The sequence below is a fragment of the Rhinatrema bivittatum genome, chromosome 1 (genome assembly GCF_901001135.1).
Source record: "Rhinatrema bivittatum chromosome 1, aRhiBiv1.1, whole genome shotgun sequence".
NCBI classification, from domain to species: domain Eukaryota; kingdom Metazoa; phylum Chordata; class Amphibia; order Gymnophiona; family Rhinatrematidae; genus Rhinatrema; species Rhinatrema bivittatum.
The window spans coordinates 832,810,132-832,833,299 of NC_042615.1; the positions used below are offsets into that span (position 1 = coordinate 832,810,132).

Consider the following 23,168-nt stretch of genomic DNA (forward strand, 5'->3'; position numbering starts at 1 on the left):
CCAGATGTATTCCATATATTAAGGTGGAAGGAAGGCCAAACTGCCAGCATGGTCAGAAGCGATTTTAGTGAAAGCTTCCTTCAAAAATTGGAAGGATCCACCTGAAGAAAATAGAAAAAAAGAACCACCATGGCAAGTTAAATTTAACACAGTGATAAGAAAGGCTAAGAATCTGAAAATAAGCTGGCCATACAGACAAAAACTCAACCTTAAATATATCCAAAACAAGGAACCCGTGAGGGAGTCTGTTGGACCATTAGATGACAGAGGGGTTAAAGGGGCTCTTAGGGAAGATAAGGCCACTGTCGAAAGACTAAATGAATTCTTTGCTTCCGTGTTTACTAATGAGGATGTTGGGGAGATACCAGTTCCGGAGATGGTTTTCAGGGGTGATGAATCAGACGAACTGAACAAAATCACTGTGACCCTGGAAGATGTAGTAGGCCAGATTGACAAACTAAAGAGTAGCAAATCACTTGGACCGGATGGTATGCATCCTAGGGTACTGAAGGAACTAAAAAATGAAATTTATGATCTATTAGTTAAAATTTGTAACCTATCATTAAAATCATCCATTGTACCTGAAGACTGGAAGTTAGCTAATGTAACCCCAATATTTAAAAAAGGCTCTAAGGGTAATCTGGGAAACTATACACACCAATGACCTTGACGTCAGTGCCGGGGGTGGGGGTAGATGTGAATCTGTTATTTACTCTTTTGGATAATAGAAAGACTAGGGGGCACTCCATGAAGTTAGCACGTGGCACATTTAAAACTAATCGGAGAAAGTTCTTTTTTACTCAACGCACAATTAAACTCTGGAATTTGTTGCCAGAAGATGTGGTTAGTGCAGTTAGTATAGCTGTGTTTAAAAAAGGATTGGATAAGTTCTTGGAGGAGAAGTCCATTACCTGCTATTAAGTTCACTTAGAAAATAGCCACTGCTATTACTAGCAAAGGTAACATGGGATAGACTTAGTTTTTGGGTATTTGCCAAGTTCTTATGGCCTGGATTGGCCACTATTGGAAACAGGATGCTGAGCTTGATAGACCCTTGGTCTGACCCATTATGGCATGTTCTTATGTTTGAGTGTTAAATCCTTTAACGTAGCCCTCTTGAGAGGCTCAAAAGGCAGACTGCACAGCGCCCGGAGAACCAGATTCTAACTTCATGAAGGACAAACTGTATGCACCGGCGGGTGTAAATGCTTGGCCCCTTTCAGAAAGCACGCCACATCAGGATGACCTGCAAGGGCTGTACCAATGTTACCTCAAACAGCCCAATACTGCTACCTGAACCTGAAGCGAGCTGTATGCCAATCCCTTCAAGCCTTCCTGTAAGAACACGAGAATGTGTACAATAGTGGCCTTACGCGGGGACATCTTCAACCCACTGCACCAGGAATCAAAAACCTTCCAGACCCCAACGTAGGTAAGCGAAGTGGAGGTCTTTTGTGCACGTAGCAGGGTGGAAATAACCGAATCCGGATAGCCCTTCTTTCTCAACTGCCTCCTCTCATAAGCCAAGCCACTAGACAAAAGCAAGCCGCCTGATCGAATACGGCACCCTGTCGAAGGAGATCGAGACAGTAACCAAGATGCAATGGCCTGTCTACCGCCAAGTTGATCAGGTCTGTGAACCACGGTCTCCGTGGACACTCTGGGGCAACGAGGATCACCAGCCCCTGATGGGACTCTATTCAACACAGGATCTTGCCCACCAATGGCTAAGGAGGAAACACAGGAGTATGTCGTGGGGCCTCAAAAGGACCAGGGCATCTACTCCTTCTGCCCCGTGTTCCCTTCTGCGACTGAAAAAATGAGCTGCTTCTGCATTTAGCCGAGTCGCCATTAAGTTCAGACAAGGAAATCCACACAGACAAGTCACGAGCCTCAGCACTTCCTCGGAAAATTCCCACTCTCCTGGGTCTAGCCATTGGCGACTGAGGAAATCCACCAGGATGTTGTCCACTCTGGCGATGAGACACCACCAACCATATGAGATGACGCTCCGCCCAGACCATCAGCTTGTCTGCTTCCGCGGCCACCGGCTGAATTTGTTCCCCCTTGACGAATGATGTACGCATTGTCGGAGAGAGCCCTTACAGACTGATGGTGGATGAGGGGGAAGAATCTGCACAGCACTAGATGAACCGCTCTCGTCTCCATATGATTGATGGACCTCTGACTCCTGAGGTGTCCACTGTCCTTGTGCCGATCGAGACTGACAAACTGCCCCCCAACCGGAGAGACTAGCATCCGTTGTCACAATCAGCCACTGGGGATTCTTCAGGTCCATCCCCAGCTGTAAGAGCTCTGGAACCAACCACCATCCGAGACGACTCCTGGCCGAATCCAAGAGAGGTAAGCTGAGGTGGAAGTTTTCGGACTTGGAATCCCAGCGGGAAAGCAACGCCCTCTGCAAAGGTCTCATATGAGCGAACGCCCAGGGAACCAGCTCCGAGTAGATGCCATAGATCCAAGAACCTGCAAGTAGTCCCAGACCTTGGGCAAAGGGAGGGCCAACAGACGGCAAACCTGAGTCTTGAGCTTGACCGTCCTCTCCCTGGGGAGGGAAAAAAAACAAACCCCTTTGCCTATAACTGTCGAAACGGGCTCCCAGGAACTCCAATACTTGAGACGGGACCAGCTGACTCCTGGAGAAAATGACAAGACGAAGCAAAACAGACTGAACTGCCTGCAAAGGTCTTCTGACTTTGCCCGAATCAGCCAGTCTAAATAGGGATGAACTAGAATCCCCTCTCGCCGAAGAGCTGCTGCTACCACCATTACCTTGGTGAAAACGCAGGGAGCTGTCACTAAACTGAACGGGAGCACTTGAAACTGGTAAAGTTAGCCCAATACCATGAACCACAGAAACCTCGGATGCAGATATGCAGGTATGCCTCCGTAAGATCCAAAGAGGCCAAAAATTCACCTTTGCAGACCGCCGTAATGGCGGATCTCAAAGTCTCCATGCAAAAATGAGGAACCCAAAGCATCCTGTTGACTTTCTTCAAGTCCAGAATCGGATGGAAGGAGCCCTCCTTCTTGGAGATCATGAAGTAAATGGAGTATCTGCCGGTACAGCACTCGCCCGGCGGAACTGGGACGATCGCTCCCAGAGCCTTCAAACGACACAGGGTCTGGAGTACCACCTGCTGTTTTGCCCGAGGCCCGCTAGGACACACCAAGAAAAGATCCCGCAGTGGGCGAGCAAAAATCTATCGCGTAACCGTGTTTTATAATGTTTAAGACCCACCAATTTGACGTGATTTTGACCCATTCTTCTCGAAACAGAGGATCACTGGAACGGAGGAATGGGCCAGCGCACATTTGTTGGGGAGATTTATTGGCGGAGAATCCTTGGGAGGCTCAGTCACGGGAAGGCCGTCTACCTCAAAAGGAATGGGCCCAAGCCTGGGACCTCTATGGCGCCTGGCGAGGAGGAAAGGACGGAGCCCTACTGGACCGAAAACTATGTTGACCCTGAAGATGACCCCTAAAAGAACTGAAGGGGGCGAGAAGACCCGGGCTTGTCCTCCAGCAGCCTGTAAACCTTGTTATCCCCAAGTCTAATGAGATTTTCCAGACCGACCCCGAATAAGAGCTTGCCTTTGAACGGGAAGGACCCCAGTTGAGACTTGGACATGTCAGCTGACCAATTGCGGAGCCAAAGAAGCCTTCTCGCTGACACAGCCGAGGACTTCGTGCATGAGGAGGTACCCAGGAGATCATACAGGGCATCTGCTGTATCGGCGACCGCCGCTTCCATCCGGTCCGCCTGCTCTGCCTCTGCCGGTGGAAGTTCCTGAGCCGTAAGCAACTGCTGTATCCATCCAAGGGTGGTTCTCTGCATGAGACTACTGCAGACAGCCGCCCTAACGCAAAGCCGCTTGAGGAGAATCTCAAGCTTCCTGTCCTGGAGATCCTTGAGGGCGGCACCTCCTGTCACTGGAATCATGGTGCGCTTGGCGATTGCCAATACGGCTGCATCCACTTTAGGAACCTTAATGAGCTCCAAGAACTCATCCAGGATCGGATAAAGCTTCTCCACGGCCCTAACTCGCAGAGTGGCTTCTGGGGTGTCCCATTCCCGAGTCATGAGCTGTAAAAGGCTCGGATGAAAAAGAAAAGTTCTAGGAGGGGTACGAAGACCAGACAACACAGAATCCCCTGGGGAAAGGCTCCGCCATAGACTGTGGAGCTGGAATATCGAGTTCTGTGAGCACATGAGGGATACGAGGGTCCAGCTAGTCCTTTTGAAATAACCGGAGCACCTGCGGATCATCCCCCTCTACCGGAGCGGAAATATCAACATCGCCCAGGTCCACAGAGAGGGTCTTGGGGCATGGGGTCAGGAGAAGGAAGTGATGCTATCCCTGCATCAGGGGCTGGACAGGGTAACAGAGCCCTAGGCACCTCCTGATTGTCCGCAGGCCTGGGTATCTTTGCCGGAGGTTCTTGTAAATGCAAGTCAGCCTCTGTCTCCATGTAAGCCTTATGCAACAATAAAACAAGTTGTGAAAAGGAGGCGGCGGCAGAGAATCACATCCCGGAGAGGGGCCTTTCAGGGCTTAAAATAGGAGGCGGAGGAAAATCCCCTCCCCCAGAGTTCTGTGCAACATCGGTGTGCGAGTCACCCAAAATGGCCGCCGTTCCCGCACTTCTCCCTACACCTTGCGGCCGAGGAAGAGACTTTTGCCTGCTAGAGGCAATTGTGAAGGGCCTTCTCCCCCGGGGATACATCGCGAACACAAGCCGTCGTGGGAGAGCAGTGCTGCCGGCTCTCCACATGCCGAGCACTGCGATCCCCGCAGCATGGTAAGTGCAGCTGCTAATAAAAATCAGCTGGGTAAATTTATCCCTTCTGGAGACCCGGGAAATAAGCAGACTCACTCGGTCCGGTTTTTTTGTTTTTTTTTAAACCGAGCTTATGCACCAGGGGAATGAAACGTCCCTGGGCTCAACACTGCAGAGGAATTAAAATGTCTCTGGAGGTATTTAGGAGGGGGGCGGAAGGGACCGGCCCACTGGTAAATCCCCCCTACTCACCGGGCTGTAACAATATGCTCCAGGGATTGAGGCTGTAAGACCCAAGGTCCAGCTGGGCCTGCTGAAACTTAGACTGGCCCCCCTTTTTGGAGGAATCTGTACTCTGACTGAAACTGATTTTTTTTTTTTTTTTTTACCAAGTTACTTACTAACCAGTTGATCTAGTCAAAGGCACTCCAGGGTGTAAGAACCCTACAGATTAAGAATCAAAATTTGAAAGATCAGGCCGGCAGGTTATGCCATCCTTCATCTGCTGGAGTCAGAGAAATACTGAAGGATCGCAGGCGGCACACTTTTTTCTCTGACTCCATGTGCTGGAAGGGAGGAATAACCCTGGTACATTCAGGGAACGAAGTGGATGTATTTATTTAATCATGCTTACCTCATGATGCGGAAAGAGCTGGGAAGCGATACGGTCTGCGGTCCTGTGCACTCACTCATCCCATAGATCTCCAGCAAGGGCATCTTGAGGCTCATGAAGTACTCCAGAGTGTCCTTGGTGATGGGGGCAGCTGACGTTATGCACTTCGTGCAACGATCAAGCCCGAGGGCTGCAGAGACTCGCCTGAACACCAGGATATTGGCTAGCGTGTATCCCCAGGGTACACAGTTATTCCTGTGGAAGAGAGGGAGAACGTCATGCACAGTACCTCAATAGTGCCTTTTCCCAGGCATGAGGCTGGGTCGCTCCTTCCCATCCTGGGGGGGATCAGGGGAGAGAGAGCTGAATGTGTACATCGAGTGTCCTGAATGGAAACAGGCACTGGATAAGCACCACTTGCTCTATGCAGTTTTCCTACTTGATCTGCACTTTTCTGCCTTCCTCATGCCATTCAGTCCCTGCCATTAGCAATGGTTACATGGAATAGATTTAGTTTTTGGGTACTTGCCAGGTTCTTATGGCCTGGATTGGCCACTGTTGGAAACAGGATGCTGGGCTTGATGGACCCTTGGTCTGACCCAGTATGGCATTTTCTTATGTTCTGCACTGTTAGCTTAATCTCTATTATTATTATAATCTCTATTGGAAACCTGCTCCAGCTGTCCAGCACTCTGTGTAAGTCATTTTCTCACATGTGTTGAGCCTCTATCCCCTTTAGGTGCAGGGACCTGCCCTGAGCTTTTCATTTTATGGAAAATGCTTCCTTGTGCCAGCCTTCCCTTCTGGAGTATAACTCCCAAGTCTAAGTATTGGCTTATAAAGCAGGCCATGCATTCTGCTGGTCCTCTGACCTGCCTCTACCTTGTCAAGCTATTTTTGGAGAGGTGATGTCCAGAACTGAACAGTTCTCAACATGGGGTCCTGGAGCAGGTAAGCCTTGCTTCTTCCTACTAGAAAGATATCCCTGGATGCATCCAAGTATACTACGGTATTAACTGCTTAGTTACACTGACTGGCTACCTGTAGTTAGGGTGACCCTATAGCACCATGACAGGGGGAGAGACAGCCAGTATACATTTTGCTCCACTGCATGCACAAGATATAGGGAAATCAGACCACAATGCCCTGCATGCAATGAGCTAAATCCAGGCCACAGTCCTCTTCTCCCTTTGACATGATCCCTTCCTTGAGATTAGATAGGACCATGTTTTCCCCCTCTTTTAAGGGCTAGCTCTTCCCCTCTAACATGGAATTGGGCCATACAATTTCTGCTTTCCAAATACATGGATTTTGCATTTTTTCCCTGATTAAGGCATAGTTGCCAAACCCTTGACTAATTTTCCAATTTAAGTCACTTTTCTCTCCCCTCTGGCAAGCCTACTCTGCTGGGAATTTTCCTAACAGGCAGGCACACTGTTTTCTAACTTCCTCAGTATCGCAAAGTGACTGCCAGATTGGGCACCAACTACCCCTCAGTCCTGCTGCTCAGTGCAGCCTGATAGAAAGGTGAACTCTTCATTTCGGCAGGACGGTGGAGGCTGTTGGAGAGCCCATGTGAAGAGCTGCATTATATTGATGGGTTTAGCTAGTCCCTGATGCAAGCCCCCCCCCCCCCCCCACACACACACACACACACACACACACACACACACACACACACACGCATCTCCTCGGTGCACAGGTACTGAATAGGTCTGCCTTGAACCTCTGCTTGTTGCAGATTCCTTTACGGTGCAGAAATCCTTCCCCTATCTCGGGTCCCTCCTGGAAGGGTCCGTTTTCCCTCATGCGCTGGTAACCCCGAGCCACCTACCCATTCATCTGGCTGTAGCTGGCATGCAACCCAATGCCCTTTGCCCAGGCGGCCACCTTCCTCTGGATAAGAGAGGACTTGGCGCCTGCTGCTTTCATCTTCTCTTGAATCTTCTCCCAGACCCGTGGCACGCCCAAGAACGACGTAGGGCGCGCTTCCTGCAGCGTGGTGACCAGCGAGCCCTACAATTGGAGAACAGATCCAAACAATGAGCATGAAAGTGGTGAAACCGTACTGGGGCTGGAGAGTCCCGCTCCTGCTTCCCAAAGACTGGGCAGCGATGGCACAGAGGTCCTGCTTTCACGATTCATGGCGGCATGAAGCACAGCCACGTAACCTCCATGAGGGGCATCAACTAGCTTGAAAGAGAAAAAAAAAGGATTCTCCACAGAAGCTTGGGCATCACGTTTCCCTAAAGAATAAGAGATGTCAATTTTTATATCCAATAAACTAGAACAGAACTGTATAACGTGAGAGAAAGCAAAGGTTGCTTACCTGTAACAGGTGTTCTCCCAGGACAGCAGGATGTTAGTCCTCACAAATGGGTGACATCACAGGATGGAGCCCAATCATGGAAAACTTGTCAAAGTTTCCAGAACTTTGACTGGCCCCTACTGGGCATGCCCAGCACGGCACCAACCCTGCAGCCAGCAGGGGTCCCCCTTCAGTCTTGTATAGCAAAAGTACGAGCGAAAAATAAAACATGTAAATGAACCCAACTCCACAGGGTGGCGGGCAGGTTTCCTGAGGACTAACATCCTGCTGTCCTGTGAGAACACCTGTTACAGGTAAGCAACTCTGCTTTCTCATAGGACAAGCAGGATGGTAGTCCTCACATATGGGTGAGTACCGAACTGAGGATGCCCGAGCAATACATCAAACGTACCCAAGATGTGCAACAGGCCTGCAGAATTTCAGTGTAAGGCGGGTAGGTAACTAATGCCTGCAGATCACTAACTGCAAGCGGACATGATCACAAGAAGAAAAACTACCTTCCAGGAGAGATAGCGGAGAGGCTCAAACGGAGGTTTCATGAGCCGTCCCAAAACATTAAGGTCCCATGCAGGGGCAGGAGGGCGCAGTGGAGGTTTTAAATGGAGCAAGCCTCTCATGAACCGTGTTACTAAGGGCTGCATTGAAATGGAGACATTACCTACATCCTTATGGTACACACTAACACGCACTAGATAGCTGAAGTTTTTAGGCCTGACAGGTACCAGAAGTAGTCCAGGAACCTTGCAGTGGAACAAGTGAAGGGGTCTATGGACATGGAACTACACCAGACTGTAAACTTCTTCCATTTAGAGCGGTAAGACCTTCTAGTTAAAGGCTTTCATGAAGCCACCAGGACTCTGAATACTGACTCTGAAAGGTTAAGAGGTTGGAGTATTAACCTTTCAACATCCAGGCCAGACAGAGCTTGGAGGTTGGGGTGACAGATAACCTTCATTCTGAGTGATTAGAAGGGGATCCTTCCCCAGAGGAATGTGTCAGCATACTGATAGGTCTTAGAGGATTGGAAACCACACCAATGGGGAGCTATCAGAATTATTGATCCTTTGTCCTGCCGGAGCTTCACGAGAGTCTTTGAAATGAGAGGAAGTGGAAGGTACACATAAAGGAGACCACTGGTTCAGGAGAGGGTGAAGGCATCTATTGGCTGCAAGTGGTGACAGCGAATGAGAGAGCAGAAGTTGTCTACCAATGCAAAGAGGTCTATGCGAGGGTAACCCCATCGTTGGAATATCTTGTCCGCTACTATGGGGTTGAGAGACCACTCATGCGGATGGAAAGTGCGACTCAGCTAGGTTGCTTTGAGGTACATCGAGCGGGAAAGGGCCCATGCCCATGTCTGTGCAGCTTTCTGACAGAAGGTAGGAGCCCGTTCCCCCTTGTTTGTTGATGTACCACATCGCAACCTGGTTGTCTGTTTGAATCAGGATAGCTTTGTTTGATATGCCCTCAAGGCCTTTCAGGATTGTCTATCTGATCGCCCGTAGCTCCAGGAAATGGTGTTTGGCTTCATCAAGAGTCCAGGTTCCCTGAGTCTGCAGTTCGCCTACATGTGCACCCCACCCAAAGTTGGATGCGTCTGTTAAGGTGATTTGGGGATCTGGAGCCTGAAATGGAAGGCCTTGAATGAGATTAGAGTGGTGCATCCACCAGGCTAGTGACAGACTGAGCTGTTTGGTAATCTGGATAATGCTGGACATTGGCTGACAAGCTTGAATCCACTGGCATTTTAAGGTCCACTGCATTACTAGGCAAGCCATCGGAGTGACATGCAGAGGACACCATGTGACCCAATAGCATGAAGAAGTGACGAGCAGTTGAAGATACTCACTGTAGCTGAGGTGCCAGAGATGTTATGGTGAAAGCACGAACCTGGGGGAGGAAGGCTTTCGCCAGTATAGTGTTTAGGTCGGCCCCTATAAAGGATAGGGTTTGGGATGGAACTATCTTGATTTGGGATAGTTGATTAGAAACCCTATGGAGACCAGGATGTTAATAGTGAGACACAGGGAGATTAGCCTGCCCTGTGAGTCTGAGCCCTTATCAACCAATCATCGAGATAAGGGTAGACCATGCACACCCTGATTCCTGAAGAAGGCTGCGACCAGACGCCTGGCCGAATGGTAGTACATGGTACTGAAAATGACGAGGGCCGACAGGAATCGCAGGAATTTGCGATGAGATGGTGTGATTGGGATGTGTGTGCATGCATCCTGTAGATCTAGAGAGCATAGCCAATCTCCTCTTTACAGAAGAGGAAGTAGAGAGCCCAAGGTTACCATCTTGAATTTTTCTCTGTCCAGTATCGGGCGATCGCCACCTGACTTTTTTGGTATTAGAAAATGCCGGGAATAAAAACCCTGCCCTTGCTGGGAGAGGGTTACTGGTTCTATTGCTCGGGATAGGAGGAGGGATGAGACCTCCTGTTCAAGCAAGGGAGAGTGGTCGGACTTACCCCACGTCAGCCGAGGTGGAGAGTCCGCTGGAACAGTCAGGAAATTTAGGTGGTAACCTTGGGTGACTACTGCCAGTACCCACTGGTCTGCTGACTGTGTGCCAGGCCCTTTTGAAGGGGCAGAGCTGACCGCCGACCGGTATGGATGGAAGAGGAGGTTGGCTTACACTCTCTAGGAAGGAGTCAAAACCCCGACGCTGGCCCAGGCTGAGACTTGAGGCTGAGTCTGCCTGGATTGAACTTTTGGGTAAGGTCTGGAAGGGCGTCCTCTAGAAGCCGGAGGATAAAATTTCCTTGGCTTGAGGGTCGGCCGCTTAGAGTCTCGTCTGAAAGTTCTCTTAGGGGCAGAAGGGAACTCACAGCACAGAAGAAAGCTGGCAAAGCATTTCATGGTGGTCCTTCAACTGCACCACAGTCTCTCGGATCTTTTCCCCAAAGAGATTATCACCCGCACAGGGTAGATCTTCTAACCTGTCTTGGACTTATTTATTTATTTCAGATTTTTATATACCGACATTCTCAATACAAGTATCGAATCAGGTCGGTTTACATAGAACAATAACTGTCGCAATAAAGGCGTTACATTAAACAGCGTTTCTTAACATATATTTTCTTAACATATCACATATAAATATAACTATAAATACAACTTAAATATAAGTATAAATACAACTTAACTTAAATATAAATACAACTTGAATATTACATAAACAATAATAATAATGATGATAATAACTTGATAAAGACTTGATAAAGACTTCCGGTCTTAAATCTGAGGATTTGAGCCAGGGCCATCTTTGTGCACTAATCCCCACTGCAGACACTCTAGAGGTAGTGTCAAAGATATATGCAACGCAGACTTCGTGCTTTCCAGCATCCAGACCTTTCTGAGCCAGAGTATGAAGTTGAGCCTGGAGTTGCTCTGTAACAAATCATAGAAGTCCTGGATCCTTTTTAAAATGTCTGTTATACTGGGTCATGTATAACTGGTAAGAGGCAATGCGAGATGAGCATTGAGCCATGGAATACATGCCTGCCAAAGGCATCCAGGGATTTTTGTTCCTTCCCTGGAGGTATGATGTTTTGAATGTCATGCCTTCTTCTGAGCTGATTCCACAACCACAGAGTGATGATCCAACTGTGACTTCTGGAACCCAGGAGCTGACTGCACCAGATAGGTAGCATCTGTCTTACTGTTGACAGGTGGGACCGAACATGGGTGTTCCCAATTTCTCTTCAGGAGATCAAGCAGGATTTCATGAATAGGAATAAACGATTTCCTTAGGAGCATCAAGAAGTTTGAGTACTTCCAACATCTTGTTCCTAGAGTCCTCTTCTGTTTGAAGTTGGAAAGGAATGGTTTCAGACATTTCCTTGATGAAATTAATAAAAGACAGTTCCTTCTGGTGGAGAGGGCTCTGAAGGTAGATCTATATCTACCTTCATCGGTCCAAGGATTATAGGGCTGATCTCCAGCAGGGAGAAATGGTGCTAATCCTGAAGGATCAGGCCTAGACATTGATGGACGAGTCGGTGGTAAAATCCCAGACGGTGGAATGGGAATTGGTATTTCCTCATCTGATAATGGAATCAGTGTAGAAGGCACTGGACCCACCAGTGCTCTTAGTTCCAGAGGCAGGGCACCGATCAATGCATCCAGTCTACCCAGTAGCGGTGCGAGCGCTACAAGAATCGGATCGGTGATCGGCTCGGGGACTGGTACTGGCGTCGATGGAGGTTGGAAGCCCTGAAGTGCTTTACCGATGACCTCTTGGATCATCTGATCTAATTCCTCATGCAAGCCTGGGGTATGGAACCCTGGCACTGGAGTAGGAGGCAACACTGGCGTAGCCAGAGGGTTCACCGGTGAAGGTGGAATCACGGATCCTGACACCACTGAAGGTGGGGAACGCCTCTGTGACCCGGTCACAGAAGAGGATGGGGCTTCCTTGTTGGTGGCTGTCAACGATGCCGAGGACATGCCTGGATCGACGGACTGAGCCTTCTGATGCTAGTGTCGACGCTTTTCACAATGGTCTCCTTGGTCCTTTTCTTGAGGAGGCTATTGACAGTTTTGGAATAGTCGACACTGGTTGAACAGCAGCGGAGTCCCGGTGCTGGCGAGACGCCTATGGCACCGGCTCGGACAAAGTTGAAGCTATTGATGGAGTCGGGGTTTTCAACTGAAAGAAAGTCCATTTTCTCTAAACAAGCCTTACGGCCTTTCAGTGTCATTTGGGCACATTTGGTGCAAGTTAAGACATCATGGTCAGACCCTAAACACAGACCCCATGCGGGTCAGTGATGGACATTGTCCAAGTATAGGGCATTGACGAAAACCTGACGCCACCCGACCCTTTGAAAACGACCCCTTAGCGTCCCCCACCCTCCCGAGCCCCCCAAAACATTTTAAAATTACCTGGTGGTCTAGTGGTGGTCCCGGGAGCGATCTCCCGTTCTCAGGCCGTTGGCTGCCACTCAAAGATGGCGCCGATGGCCCTTTGCCCTTACCATATGACAGGGTATCCGTGCCATTGGCCGGCTCCTGTCACATGGTAGGAGCACTGTCATATGGTAAGGGCAAAGGGCCAAGGGCCATCGGCGCCATCTCTGAGTGGCAGCCGACTGCCCGAGAACGGGAGATCGCTCCCGGGACCACCACTAAAGCACCAGGTAATTTTAAAATGTTTTGGGGGGGATCGGGAGGGTGGGGGAAGCTAAGGAGTCGTTTTCAAAGGGTCGGGTGGGTTTCTTTTTTTTTTTTTTTTTTATCGGGCCATCGGCGCCATTGGACCGAGAGCGGGAGATCGGTCCCCGCGCCCCCACTGGACCACCAGGTACTCGTAAAACGTTTTGGGGGGTTCGGGAGGGTGGGGGAAGGTAAGGGATTCGTTTTATAGGGTTGGGGTGGGTTTAGGGTTTTTTTGGTGTGCTGGTTTTCCCCGCCCTCCCCCGATTTTTCACGATAAATCGGGGGAATTTCTATTGTATCGCGACTCAACGATTTAAAATATATCTGACGATTGTTTTAAATCGTCAAAAAACGATTCACATCCCTAGTACATATCACCATATACATATGCCCTCACCTTCAAATTATGTATTAGACTAAATTGATTATACAAAATGTCCGAACATAACATCAACAACAATCCATGCCCTTGGCATTTGGAAATTTGTTTTTTAGATTCAAGTGCACTATGTGGCATGGTTGTGAAGACCAGGTTGAGGATCGGGTGTGTGATATATTGTTTGAGTTCTCATAATGTGATATCAAGCAGTGGAGTTGGAGGAGTTTAGATATTAGAGAAACAGTGCTATTATGGGTCCGGACATGCGGTGACTTTATGGTGATTCAAAAACCAGTTTGTGATAGAAAAGCACATGATCAAAAAATAAATGATATAAGATTTCCCCTGAAGAAGCCCGATGAGGGTAAAACAAGGAGTCTTGTTGGGTGAACTACTTTAATTCCAGTGGAAAGTACAGGAACATTGTTGGAACAAGGAAATTGGAGAATATATATTTAGGAGGGAATTGTTTTACCAATTAAAAGATAAAGATTATTGGTTGATATATACAGACCATCGGGGCGGGTGGTGTTATATTTTATGGGACTGGGATTTTTAGAGGAGTGAGTGATGAGCGAATGTGACTATATGATATTAGTGGGTTAGGGTTGAGTGTATGGATTGTTATTTAGGGCATGTTCGGACATTTTGTATAATCAAATTAGTATAATACATAATTTGAAGGTGGGTCCTCAAAGTCATCGAAAGAGGCTACGTGTTAGAGTTTGCTCGGGATCTCCCGGACCTCTACCTGATCTCTCCCTGTGGAACTCGAAGTGCTCAGCAGTGTGCCAGACACTCGATAGGCTTCAAGCGCTCTGTGCCATAGTCCCCCTCCAGAACAGGGATCCAGCCAGTATTCCATCTACTTAGTTTTCCCCAAAAAGGACGGCTCCTTTCGACCGATCCTGGACCTCAAGAGTGTCAATAAGGCCCTCAAGGTTCCCCATTTTCGGATGGAGACCCTGAGGGCGGTCATAGCGACAGTTTGTACAGGGGAGTTCCTTGCCTCTCTCAACCTGAATGAGGCCTACCTTCACATCCCGGTCTGCCAGAACACCAGAGATTTCTTCGTCTCAACATCCTGGGATGACATTTTCAGTTTCGAGCACTCCCATTTAGTCTCGTCACCGTGCCACACACATTTACCAAGATCATGGTGGTAGTGGCGGCCTTCCTCCGGTGGAAGGGAGTCCTAGTCCACCTGTACGACTGGCTCATTCGGGCAAAGTCTGAGGACCTGTGTGTGATAGCGGTCAACCGAGTGTTCTCACCTCCCTCTGGTGGATAGTCAATTTCTCAAAGAGCAACCTCAAGCCCTCTCAGGTCCTCGCATTCATAGGAGCATACTTCAACACTCGTGTGGGCAAAGTTCTGTTACCTGAGGCCCGTGCACTCATGCTCATGGGTCAAGTCCAACATCTATTATCTCTCACGGTCCCCACAGTCTGGAATTATCTCCAGGTTCTGGGCACTACGGCTTCAATTATAGATTTGGTTCCCTGGGCCTTTGTGCATATGCATCCTTTGCAGAAAACTCTGCTATCCTGCTGGAAGCCAGTCTCAGAGGAGTTTGACACCCTTACCACTTTTCGATGTTACCATTGACAGCATGCAGTGGTGACTCTCTCAACCACCTGTTGAAGGGGGATGTCCTTGCAGACACCTCAGTAGATTGTTGTGACAACAGATGCCAGCCTCTCCAGCTGGGGAGCGGTGTGTCAGAATTAGTCTACCCAGGGACGATTGACCCCAATCCAGTCTCAGTGGCACATCAATCGTCTGGAGACCCGAGCGGTCCGTCTGGCTCTCAAGACTTTTCTGCCCTTGATTCATCAAAAAGCTGTGTGAGTCCTCTCCAACAATTCCACCACGGTAGCTTACATCAATCACCAGGAGGGGCACCAGGAGTCATCCAGTTGCCCTGGAAGCCAGCAAGCTGCTAGCCTGGGCGGAGCGCCATCTGGAATGGCTAGCAGCCTCCCACATTGCAGGGAAGGAGAACACTCAAGCCGACTTCCTGAGTCATCAGCTCCAGAGAGTGGTAGTGGTTTGGTGAGGCGATGGATTTGATCGTGTACAAGTGGGGGGTCCCTCACAGACCTGATGACTACTCTGAAAAATGCAAAGGCCCCCAGATTCTTCAGCCACAGAACGAAGCACTGCTCAGGAGTAGATGCACTGGTCCTACCCTGGCTTCACGATGTCCTCCTTTATGTGTTCCCACTTTGGCCTCTGGTGGGAAAGGTACTCAGAAGAATAGAATGCCACAGGGGGCCGGTTGTCCTCTGAGAAAGTGGTTTGCAGATCTGGTGAACTTTGCTACGGACGGTCCTCTCCACCTCTGCCATCTGCCAAACCTGCTCCATCAGGCAGATCGCTTTTGTCTAGCGGTCTGGCTTTTGAGCAGCGGCGACTAAGGAAGAAGGGTTATAAGGAGGAGGTTATCTCCACTCTGTTGCGGGCCCGTAAGACTTCTACCTCTCTGGCTTATATTCAGGTATGGAGAGTGTTGAGACTGTGCGCTGAGTCCGGAGTTCCAGCGCGCAAGGCTTCGGTGTCCCAGGTTCTCTCCCTCCTGCAGAATTGGTCTCTCCAAAGGTTTATTTTTCAATTCCTTGCGGGTACAGGTTTTGGTGCTCTGTTCCCTCCTTGGGAGGGTCGATGGTTACACGTTGGCAACCCATCCGCATGTCATTCGGTTCCTCAGGGGGGCTAAGCACTTTAACCCGCCTGCCCGGGTCCATCGTGGAGCCTTAACTTGGTTCTACGCGTCCTTTGCGAGGCGCCCTTTGAACCCCTTCGGCGAGCCCTACTTTAGGATCTGACCCTTAAGACTGTCTTTCTGGTTTCTATTTCCTCAGCCAGGAGAGTGTCCGAGCTCCAAGCCCTGTCTTGTAGGGAGCCTTTCCTTTGCTGATTCAGGTGTTTCCCTCCAAACAGTCCCATCCTCCCTGCCAAAGGTTGTGTCATCATGTAAATCAGTCAGTGGAGCTCTCTGCTTTTTCTCAAGAGGACATTGCGAACACGCCTGGCGCGGATCTACGGCGCCTTGATGTGAAGAGGGTCCTACTGCAATATTTACAGGTGACGAATGATTTTAGAGTCTCTGATCATCTTTGTCTTATGGAGCGGGCCGAGGAAGGGGAATAAGGCTTCTAAAGCTACTATCACTCGCTGGCTAAAAGAGGCAATTGCATTGGCGTATATTTGTCGAGGCCGGTCTGTTCTGGAGGGCTTAAAAGCTCTCTTTAGGTTTCTCAGGCTACCTGTTGGGTGGAGAGTTGGTCAGTCTCACCACAAGAAATCTGCAGAGCAGCTACTTGGAAATCCCTACATACCTTTGCGCGTCACTGTCTCGATGTTCCGGCGCCAGTCTTTGGCTCTTTTGGTAGACAGGTACTTCGAGCAGGACTGTCTCGGTCCCACCCTGTTTAGGGAAGCTTTGGTACATCCCACTGACTGGACTGATCCGGGTACGTACAGGGAAAGAAATTTGTTCTTACCTGCTAATTTTTGTTCCTGTAGTATCACGGATCAGTCCAGACTGCCGCCCTGAATACATCTACATTGCTACATCCGCTCAGTCTTTCACAGATTCTTTTTGGGATTCTCTACTTCCTATTTGAGCTTTAAGACATTGGAAGTTCATCCGGACGCAGGGTGAGCACTGTCCTGATAGAGAAAAACTGAAAGGGTATCCTATGTCTCCCTCTGCTGGACAGGAGGCTCAACCCACTGTCTGGACTGATCCGTGGTACTTCAGGAACGAAAATTAGCAGGTAAGAACCAATTTTCCTCTAGATGGCATGGATGGTAAAAGCGGCAAATAGCGCGAGGTAATCACGGATCTCACAGTTCATACACTAAAGTCAATTTCAAAAGTTGAAAGAAATTCCAGTAAGTCATTTCATCCAAAAACAAAAAAGTTCTTTACTTTGTATGAATAGAATGAAATTCCAAAGAACACTGTCTTGACATGTTTTACAATACTGGCTGCACTGGGAGGGACAATGCGCCAGCAAGCTTGTACGACAGGTCAAAGCGAGCTCCTATCACCTCATCCACTCCCTTTGCGGGCTGCTGCAACAGAGCACCTCCCTCCAGTGACCCGCAGCGCGCACCACCACGTGATCAGGGTCGGGAGCAGCTGGTGCCCCGAGGGTCTGACGTGCCAGACTGAGGCAGGCCCATGCTTACCTTTAGAGCATCTGGATCTGCAAAATAAGTCATTCCACCAAAGGTCAAGGGGATCCAGATGTCCACGATTTGGGCTGCGATGTGGCTCAGGGGCAGGTAACTGACCACAACTTCCTGATCGTCCAACCCCAACATCTTCCCAATAGATTTTGACGTCCAAGTCAGCTGTGACACCAAGGAAAGGAGCAATTACACAGAGCACCAGGCAAAGTCACTCTTAACAGTGTTCAAAAATGCCTGCCAGCTGGGATCAGTCCAGCTTCATTTCTTCAATTCCCAAAGGAATTGTTCCACTGCGAAATATCACAGCCGGCAGGGTCCAACAGAAGAGCCAGAGTGGGTTGGGAGGAGCCTCGAGGTCACCTAATCCCTACGGATGTGTCCAACTCAACCTCCAATGTCAGATAAGTCAGAAGAGCGCATCGTGGGGGCTGACCACCGAGCCCAACTGGGTTCCCAAGGAAGTACTGGGCAGACTAATGGTGCACTGCCTTCCCCATTGCTTTATCCCAGAACTAAGATGATCCCGTATCTGCCTAGTTAATTGTTAATGGACCTGTCCTCCAGAAAAAACTTGGCCAAATTTAAGCCCAGCTGTGCTAGCAGCCTTCATCTCGTCCTCCTCAGCTTGGGTGCTGACTCAATGTGCTACCTGTTACTTACCCTTTCTAAATGACACGGGATGAGGGGACACGCCATGAACCGGTTCCACCCCACTCGTTTTATCACCTCTCGACCCCAAAGGTTAGGGGTCCACATTGCTTCTTTTGCTGCTTGGAGGAAGGCACTGCGTGGGAACCAACGCATCTGAAAACTTTCCCAGGTTAAAGAGGTCGTTCACTTACATATTTATCTTTTTGGCTTCCCTGTGAGCTGGATTGGAGACAGGATGCTGGGCTCCTTGGACCCTTGGTCTGACCCAGCGTGGCATGTTCTTATGTTCCCTCAGAAGGGGCCGGTCTGCACACCGAAGCCACCGGTCACCTCTGGCAGGGCCGGGGCTGGGTACGGCCTTTTCCTGGGAGTGCAAGACCCTCTGAACTAACGGAGCTGACCAGCAAGACCTCTCAGAGGAGCCCAGGGTGACTGCTAAGATCTTGCTCTGTCCTTTTACATTCGTTAACCTGTCAGGGCAGCTTCCAAACCGCGCACGGAAGGATCCGGACTTCACGGGAGTTTTCAGGAGGAAACTTCTCCTGCAGGCCCTTTCCCCTTAGAAACCCAACCCGGATTCTGCAGGGCTCGCCAAGAGCGAGTGCGTGGCGCCACCTCACCTGTACCTTTGCCCGCAGTTACCCACCCTGCTCCCATGTGCAGTAACTTGAAATAGCCCTCTGAAGGACCCTATATCCAGGACACACTGTAGTGTCTGCATAATCCGTCCCACCGCTGACCAGGTCAAAGCGCCATCTCCAAAGACACTTAATCCTGTAAGAGGGGCTGACAGACGTCCCACAAAGAGCGAGCAGGAGCGCCACGGCAGCTGGAGCAGAAACGTCCGTGGGATCCTGCCACCAGAGCAGAACAAAATCCCAGCCATTTCTTTTCTAGCTTTCCCTTCCTTTAGGGGCAGTTTTGGACCTTGCAGGTTCCTGGCTGGCCTCGTTTTAAGGGAGCCCCGTGCACTTTGGAGCAGGTACAGGAGGCACGCGGGCACGGAGCTAGGGGTCCGACCTCACACTGAGTGCAGGCTCCGTGACAGAGTGCCAGCTCTTTTCCAGGACCCTTGTGAGAAAGACAACCAGAATCTGACTCACATTGTCGTGGCTGAGCATCACCCCTTTGGAGTTCCCTGTGGTCCCGGAGGTGTAGATCAGGGTGCAGCACTGGTTGGCTTTCTGGGAGGCGATTATTTCATCCAGCAGTGAATCCTGAACATCTGACCCCAGCTGCATCAACTCCTTCCACTGCACAGAGAGAACAAGAGGACTGTCAGAGAGAGGCAGGCAGGGGTTAATACACACAGTGCAGACCACTGACCACCCCTGCCCCCCAGCTGCATCAAGTCCTCCCACTGCACAAGAGCACATACCTAAACCTTTCCACTAATTGCAGAATAGGTTGTCCATACAGGCCCGTGTCCCCCAGTTGCATAGGCGCCTTTGCTGGGCTTGTGGTCACCTTTGTCAAAGTTCTTGGCTACGTGGCAGGTTCTGCCTTGTTCCACTTTCCCAGGTCCCTTGCACACCGTGGACTCTACAGACACCCAGTCATCTTGTCCAAATAAAACTGCTCTTAGCAAAGGACCTGCCCACCTCAATATGAGTTCCCATTTGGACTGGGCCACCCGTCTCGTGCACGGCCTCTCCCAACCCTGTCCCTCAGGCCACGCTCCATGCCGTCCGTTTCGTACTGCCCAGTTCTGCTTGCATCCCGTGGTACCTTGTCTGCTTTAATCTCACGGGCACAGCCATGATCCAGGTGCTTGCAGGAAATGTTACTGCACACAATCACACCGAACCTGGATCAGTCAGCTCTGCGTCACGCATCCGACCCCGCCGCACTCGCGTCACGCATCCAACCCCGCCGCACTCGCGTCACGCATCCACTCCCCCGCCGCACTCAGAACGAGCCTCAATGATTTTTATGAACTCTTGCCAAAAGCTCTCAACCTGCAACTGAACCTTTGCCTCTCCCGTGCATCTTTCTCCAATGTTTCTGGTACACATCTGCTGCCTCTGGGTCTAGTCTTCACTTGGCTTTCATTCACGGCCTTTTCTTCTCTCCCCCAGAAGGCGAACGCCAGTGTTTTATTCCCTGTGCACTGGGGCACGTAACAGCCTCATTTTTCAACAGTAAGCAAATTCCTGTTGTGTTATTGAGTAGACTTTCGAGACATCTCAGATCCTCCACATCTTCTGCTGACTCCTCACAGCCAGCAACGATTTCCACCACTTCAGCCTTGGAGGAATGTACAAAGCAGTCGTCCTGTTTCCCCCTCACCTGGCTCTCTGCCTATTACTCTCCACTTCTCCCTCTGCTCTTTTTGCCCCCAAAATACGTAGTCTCATCATTTAGTCAGAAGATGAGTGGAGGAGCAGCTGCCCTACGCTCCTCCTGCTGGTCCCCTATCCTGCAGGCTCCTACTATCCAGATAAATTGTTCAAGATCCTGCATCACGGTTAATCACGTCAGGTGCTGACTATTCCTTCTAGCATGATCTTATTCTCCATCGTCGGATACTCTTCTGTAAGAAGTCTACCTCAAACCATCATGGTCAGACTGTTTATGAAAAATCCTTGTTTGGGAGAGGAGGGGATTCACTGATGTCTCCTGGATTCGTGTTCAGACCACGTCACTCTGTCCCACTCTCCTGCCTGCATTCGTCTGTTACAGATGTACGTGGGTAAGAGCGTGCTAGCCTGAGGATATCGCTCCTTATGTCCTCCGCTGGGAAGGGGACCCACGTCGCGGCTTTCCCTCTCCCCTCATAGCCCCAGTGCAGGGAAGCTCTGCCCCACTGCATGCTGGTTCACCTCTGCTTGGGAGCTCACAGCTCCTTCATCCCTGTGCATGCGGGCTTTTCTATTCTTCCCTTTCACCTACTATTCCAGGCGGATGAGCATTTAAAAGCCATAAAGGAATATTGGTCCCCTTAAACTTTGTCATCCCTGAAACGACAATGAACACTGTCACATCTCCCCTATGCCTTCATCTGTATTTAGCTGGCTCAGAGGCAGTCTTCTCATACTTTATTTAGCGGGCTGTGGGGAGAAACTCACTGTATAGAGGTTGGGTCTCTTCTCTTTCAGTTCGTCATGATACTGGATAATGGCCTTGAGATGCGGTAACTGGTCTTGCACCTGGAAAACCAGAACAAAGACACTGAATGCGTGAACCTCTATTACAGAACTGATGGAGGTGGTGACGGCATTAGACAGGTCTACAGAAGCAAGGAGCCATGTGGGCAAGTCTGCCTTCAGAATTCCCATTTCTAGCAAAAAAAATATGCAGAATGGCTACACAGTAAGTGGTGGGGGAAAGCCATGGAGATTGAAGAGGAAGATGCATAAGGACATTTCTCAGAGCAGTCTGGGTATCATAAATGGTGTCACGGCGATCTACTTAACCACATCCTGCAGCTCCCTTAGTCAATGTAACAAAGCACCAGGGAAAGCAGATTGTGCGCTCAGGTGCGTAAGCGGAGGTAATATGGCCCTTGTATAAGGCCCTAGCGAGACCCTCCCACACACACTTGGAATGCTCTACCTTTGAATGGACATTAAGATGGTGGCACTTCACAGAAGGCAGCTAACACGATGCCTGACTCGCAGACTTAATGTCCTTGCTGGAGGACGAGACAGAGGGATCTGACAGAGCCAAACATTTGGACGGATTCAATAAAGTGCCAGGGACAGATGGTACAGGAGTGAGAAGTTTGAAATAAGTGAGAGAAGGTGGACACCCAAATAACCTGTTAGCGGAGATGCCAGTAACCAAGACCATGAATTTGACTCTGCTTAGAAGAAAACGAGCTGGTGTGAGTGAGAACATGAGATTAGGGATGTGCGGAGGTAAGATTGTGAGTTTCATGGGTCACCTCCATCTCTCGTTACTCACTCAGTTTGTTTCCCATTAAAGTCAATGGGGGAGGCAGTGCAACCTTTTCCCTCCCCAGGAATTTCTTGGTTGCTGCTCTGAAGTCTCACAGTAGCAGTTTCTAATGGGCCATAGACTTACATGGGAAACAGAATTAAGTTAATTTGTTTAAGTTCATGGACCCCCTTCATTTCAGAGTGGATTCACATCCTGCTCCCGTATAACCTCCAATCTTCACACTCGCGTCAAGCGCCAGGAGTCTCAGGCATCTTTTTGGAAAGATCAAACTTACTTGTAAGATTTTAGCAAGCTGCCTGTGATTCTCCACCAGGAGAACGTTTGCTTCGCAGTTGTCTGCCACATACTGACACGCCTCCGGGGAATTTGTGGTGTATATTCCAACAGCAAAGCCACTAAACGGAAAAGAGAGAAACGTTTGTGAACCGACAGCACCCATGTCTCGGCAGGAGAGAGAGACAAATTCCCTTGGCGCATTTCACAAAATCACTCAAGGTTAGTGACAGGAGGACAACACAGATAGTGAGCCAGAGGGATGCCAGGGAAGTTAGGAAAAGATCCCTGTATAAACATCTGGAATACCATGCCCAATCTCCACAAGATCAGACAACAGCAATTAAAACAGCTCACAAAGCAGTTCTCACCGTTTATCCACCATTCAGGATGGGCTTTTCCAGAATAAATTACTCGCAATGTTAAAAGAAAACAAAAGCCAGCAGTTCTCTCCTTGGGGCAGCCTGTTCCGTATCCCAATTCTTACACAATGGGTTGGATTTTCAATTTTTGCAGAAAGCTTGCAATCTTGGCATTTTCTTGGACTGCTGTGTACGCTCGTATTGTGAATTCTGGATCAAGTTAAAGAGACAATTTGCCATCTGAAACCCCTCCTGGAATCAGCCAGTTTTTGTATTGTTCAACTCTTTCAAAACTCAAGAGCTGAAAGTTACAGACGTCTGCTGCCCGTCTGCTTACAGGATTGTACATACAAGACCCTATGCCTCCTGTTACAAAGCAGGACACTGGCGTCTGGCCCTGTCGCACACGGTATATGTACTCCTGGGGGAATTCTGCATCCTTTATATTGGTCAAGGCAATATACACAACCAGTCTAATTTAAAATGT

At 49.5% G+C, this 23,168-nt stretch overlaps 1 protein-coding gene across 5 annotated transcripts in view; it reads right to left on the reverse strand.

Annotated features, from left to right (window-relative positions):
- Positions 1 to 23,168, reverse strand: part of LOC115079566 (long-chain-fatty-acid--CoA ligase ACSBG2-like) — a 157,893-nt gene that overhangs the window by 37,373 nt on the left and 97,352 nt on the right. For 4 of the 5 annotated variants that reach the window (XM_029583218.1, XM_029583227.1, XM_029583244.1 and 1 more), the window contains 6 exons: positions 22,321 to 22,441; positions 21,212 to 21,292; positions 19,247 to 19,396; positions 17,490 to 17,654; positions 7,251 to 7,432; positions 5,438 to 5,671 (listed from right to left, as the gene is read on the reverse strand). In XM_029583218.1, the coding sequence (XP_029439078.1) occupies positions 5,438 to 5,671; positions 7,251 to 7,432; positions 17,490 to 17,654; positions 19,247 to 19,396; positions 21,212 to 21,292; positions 22,321 to 22,441 (933 nt within the window). The remainder of the gene's footprint in view (positions 1 to 5,437; positions 5,672 to 7,250; positions 7,433 to 17,489; positions 17,655 to 19,246; positions 19,397 to 21,211; positions 21,293 to 22,320; positions 22,442 to 23,168) is intronic. The other variant, XM_029583236.1, reaches the window with a different exon arrangement.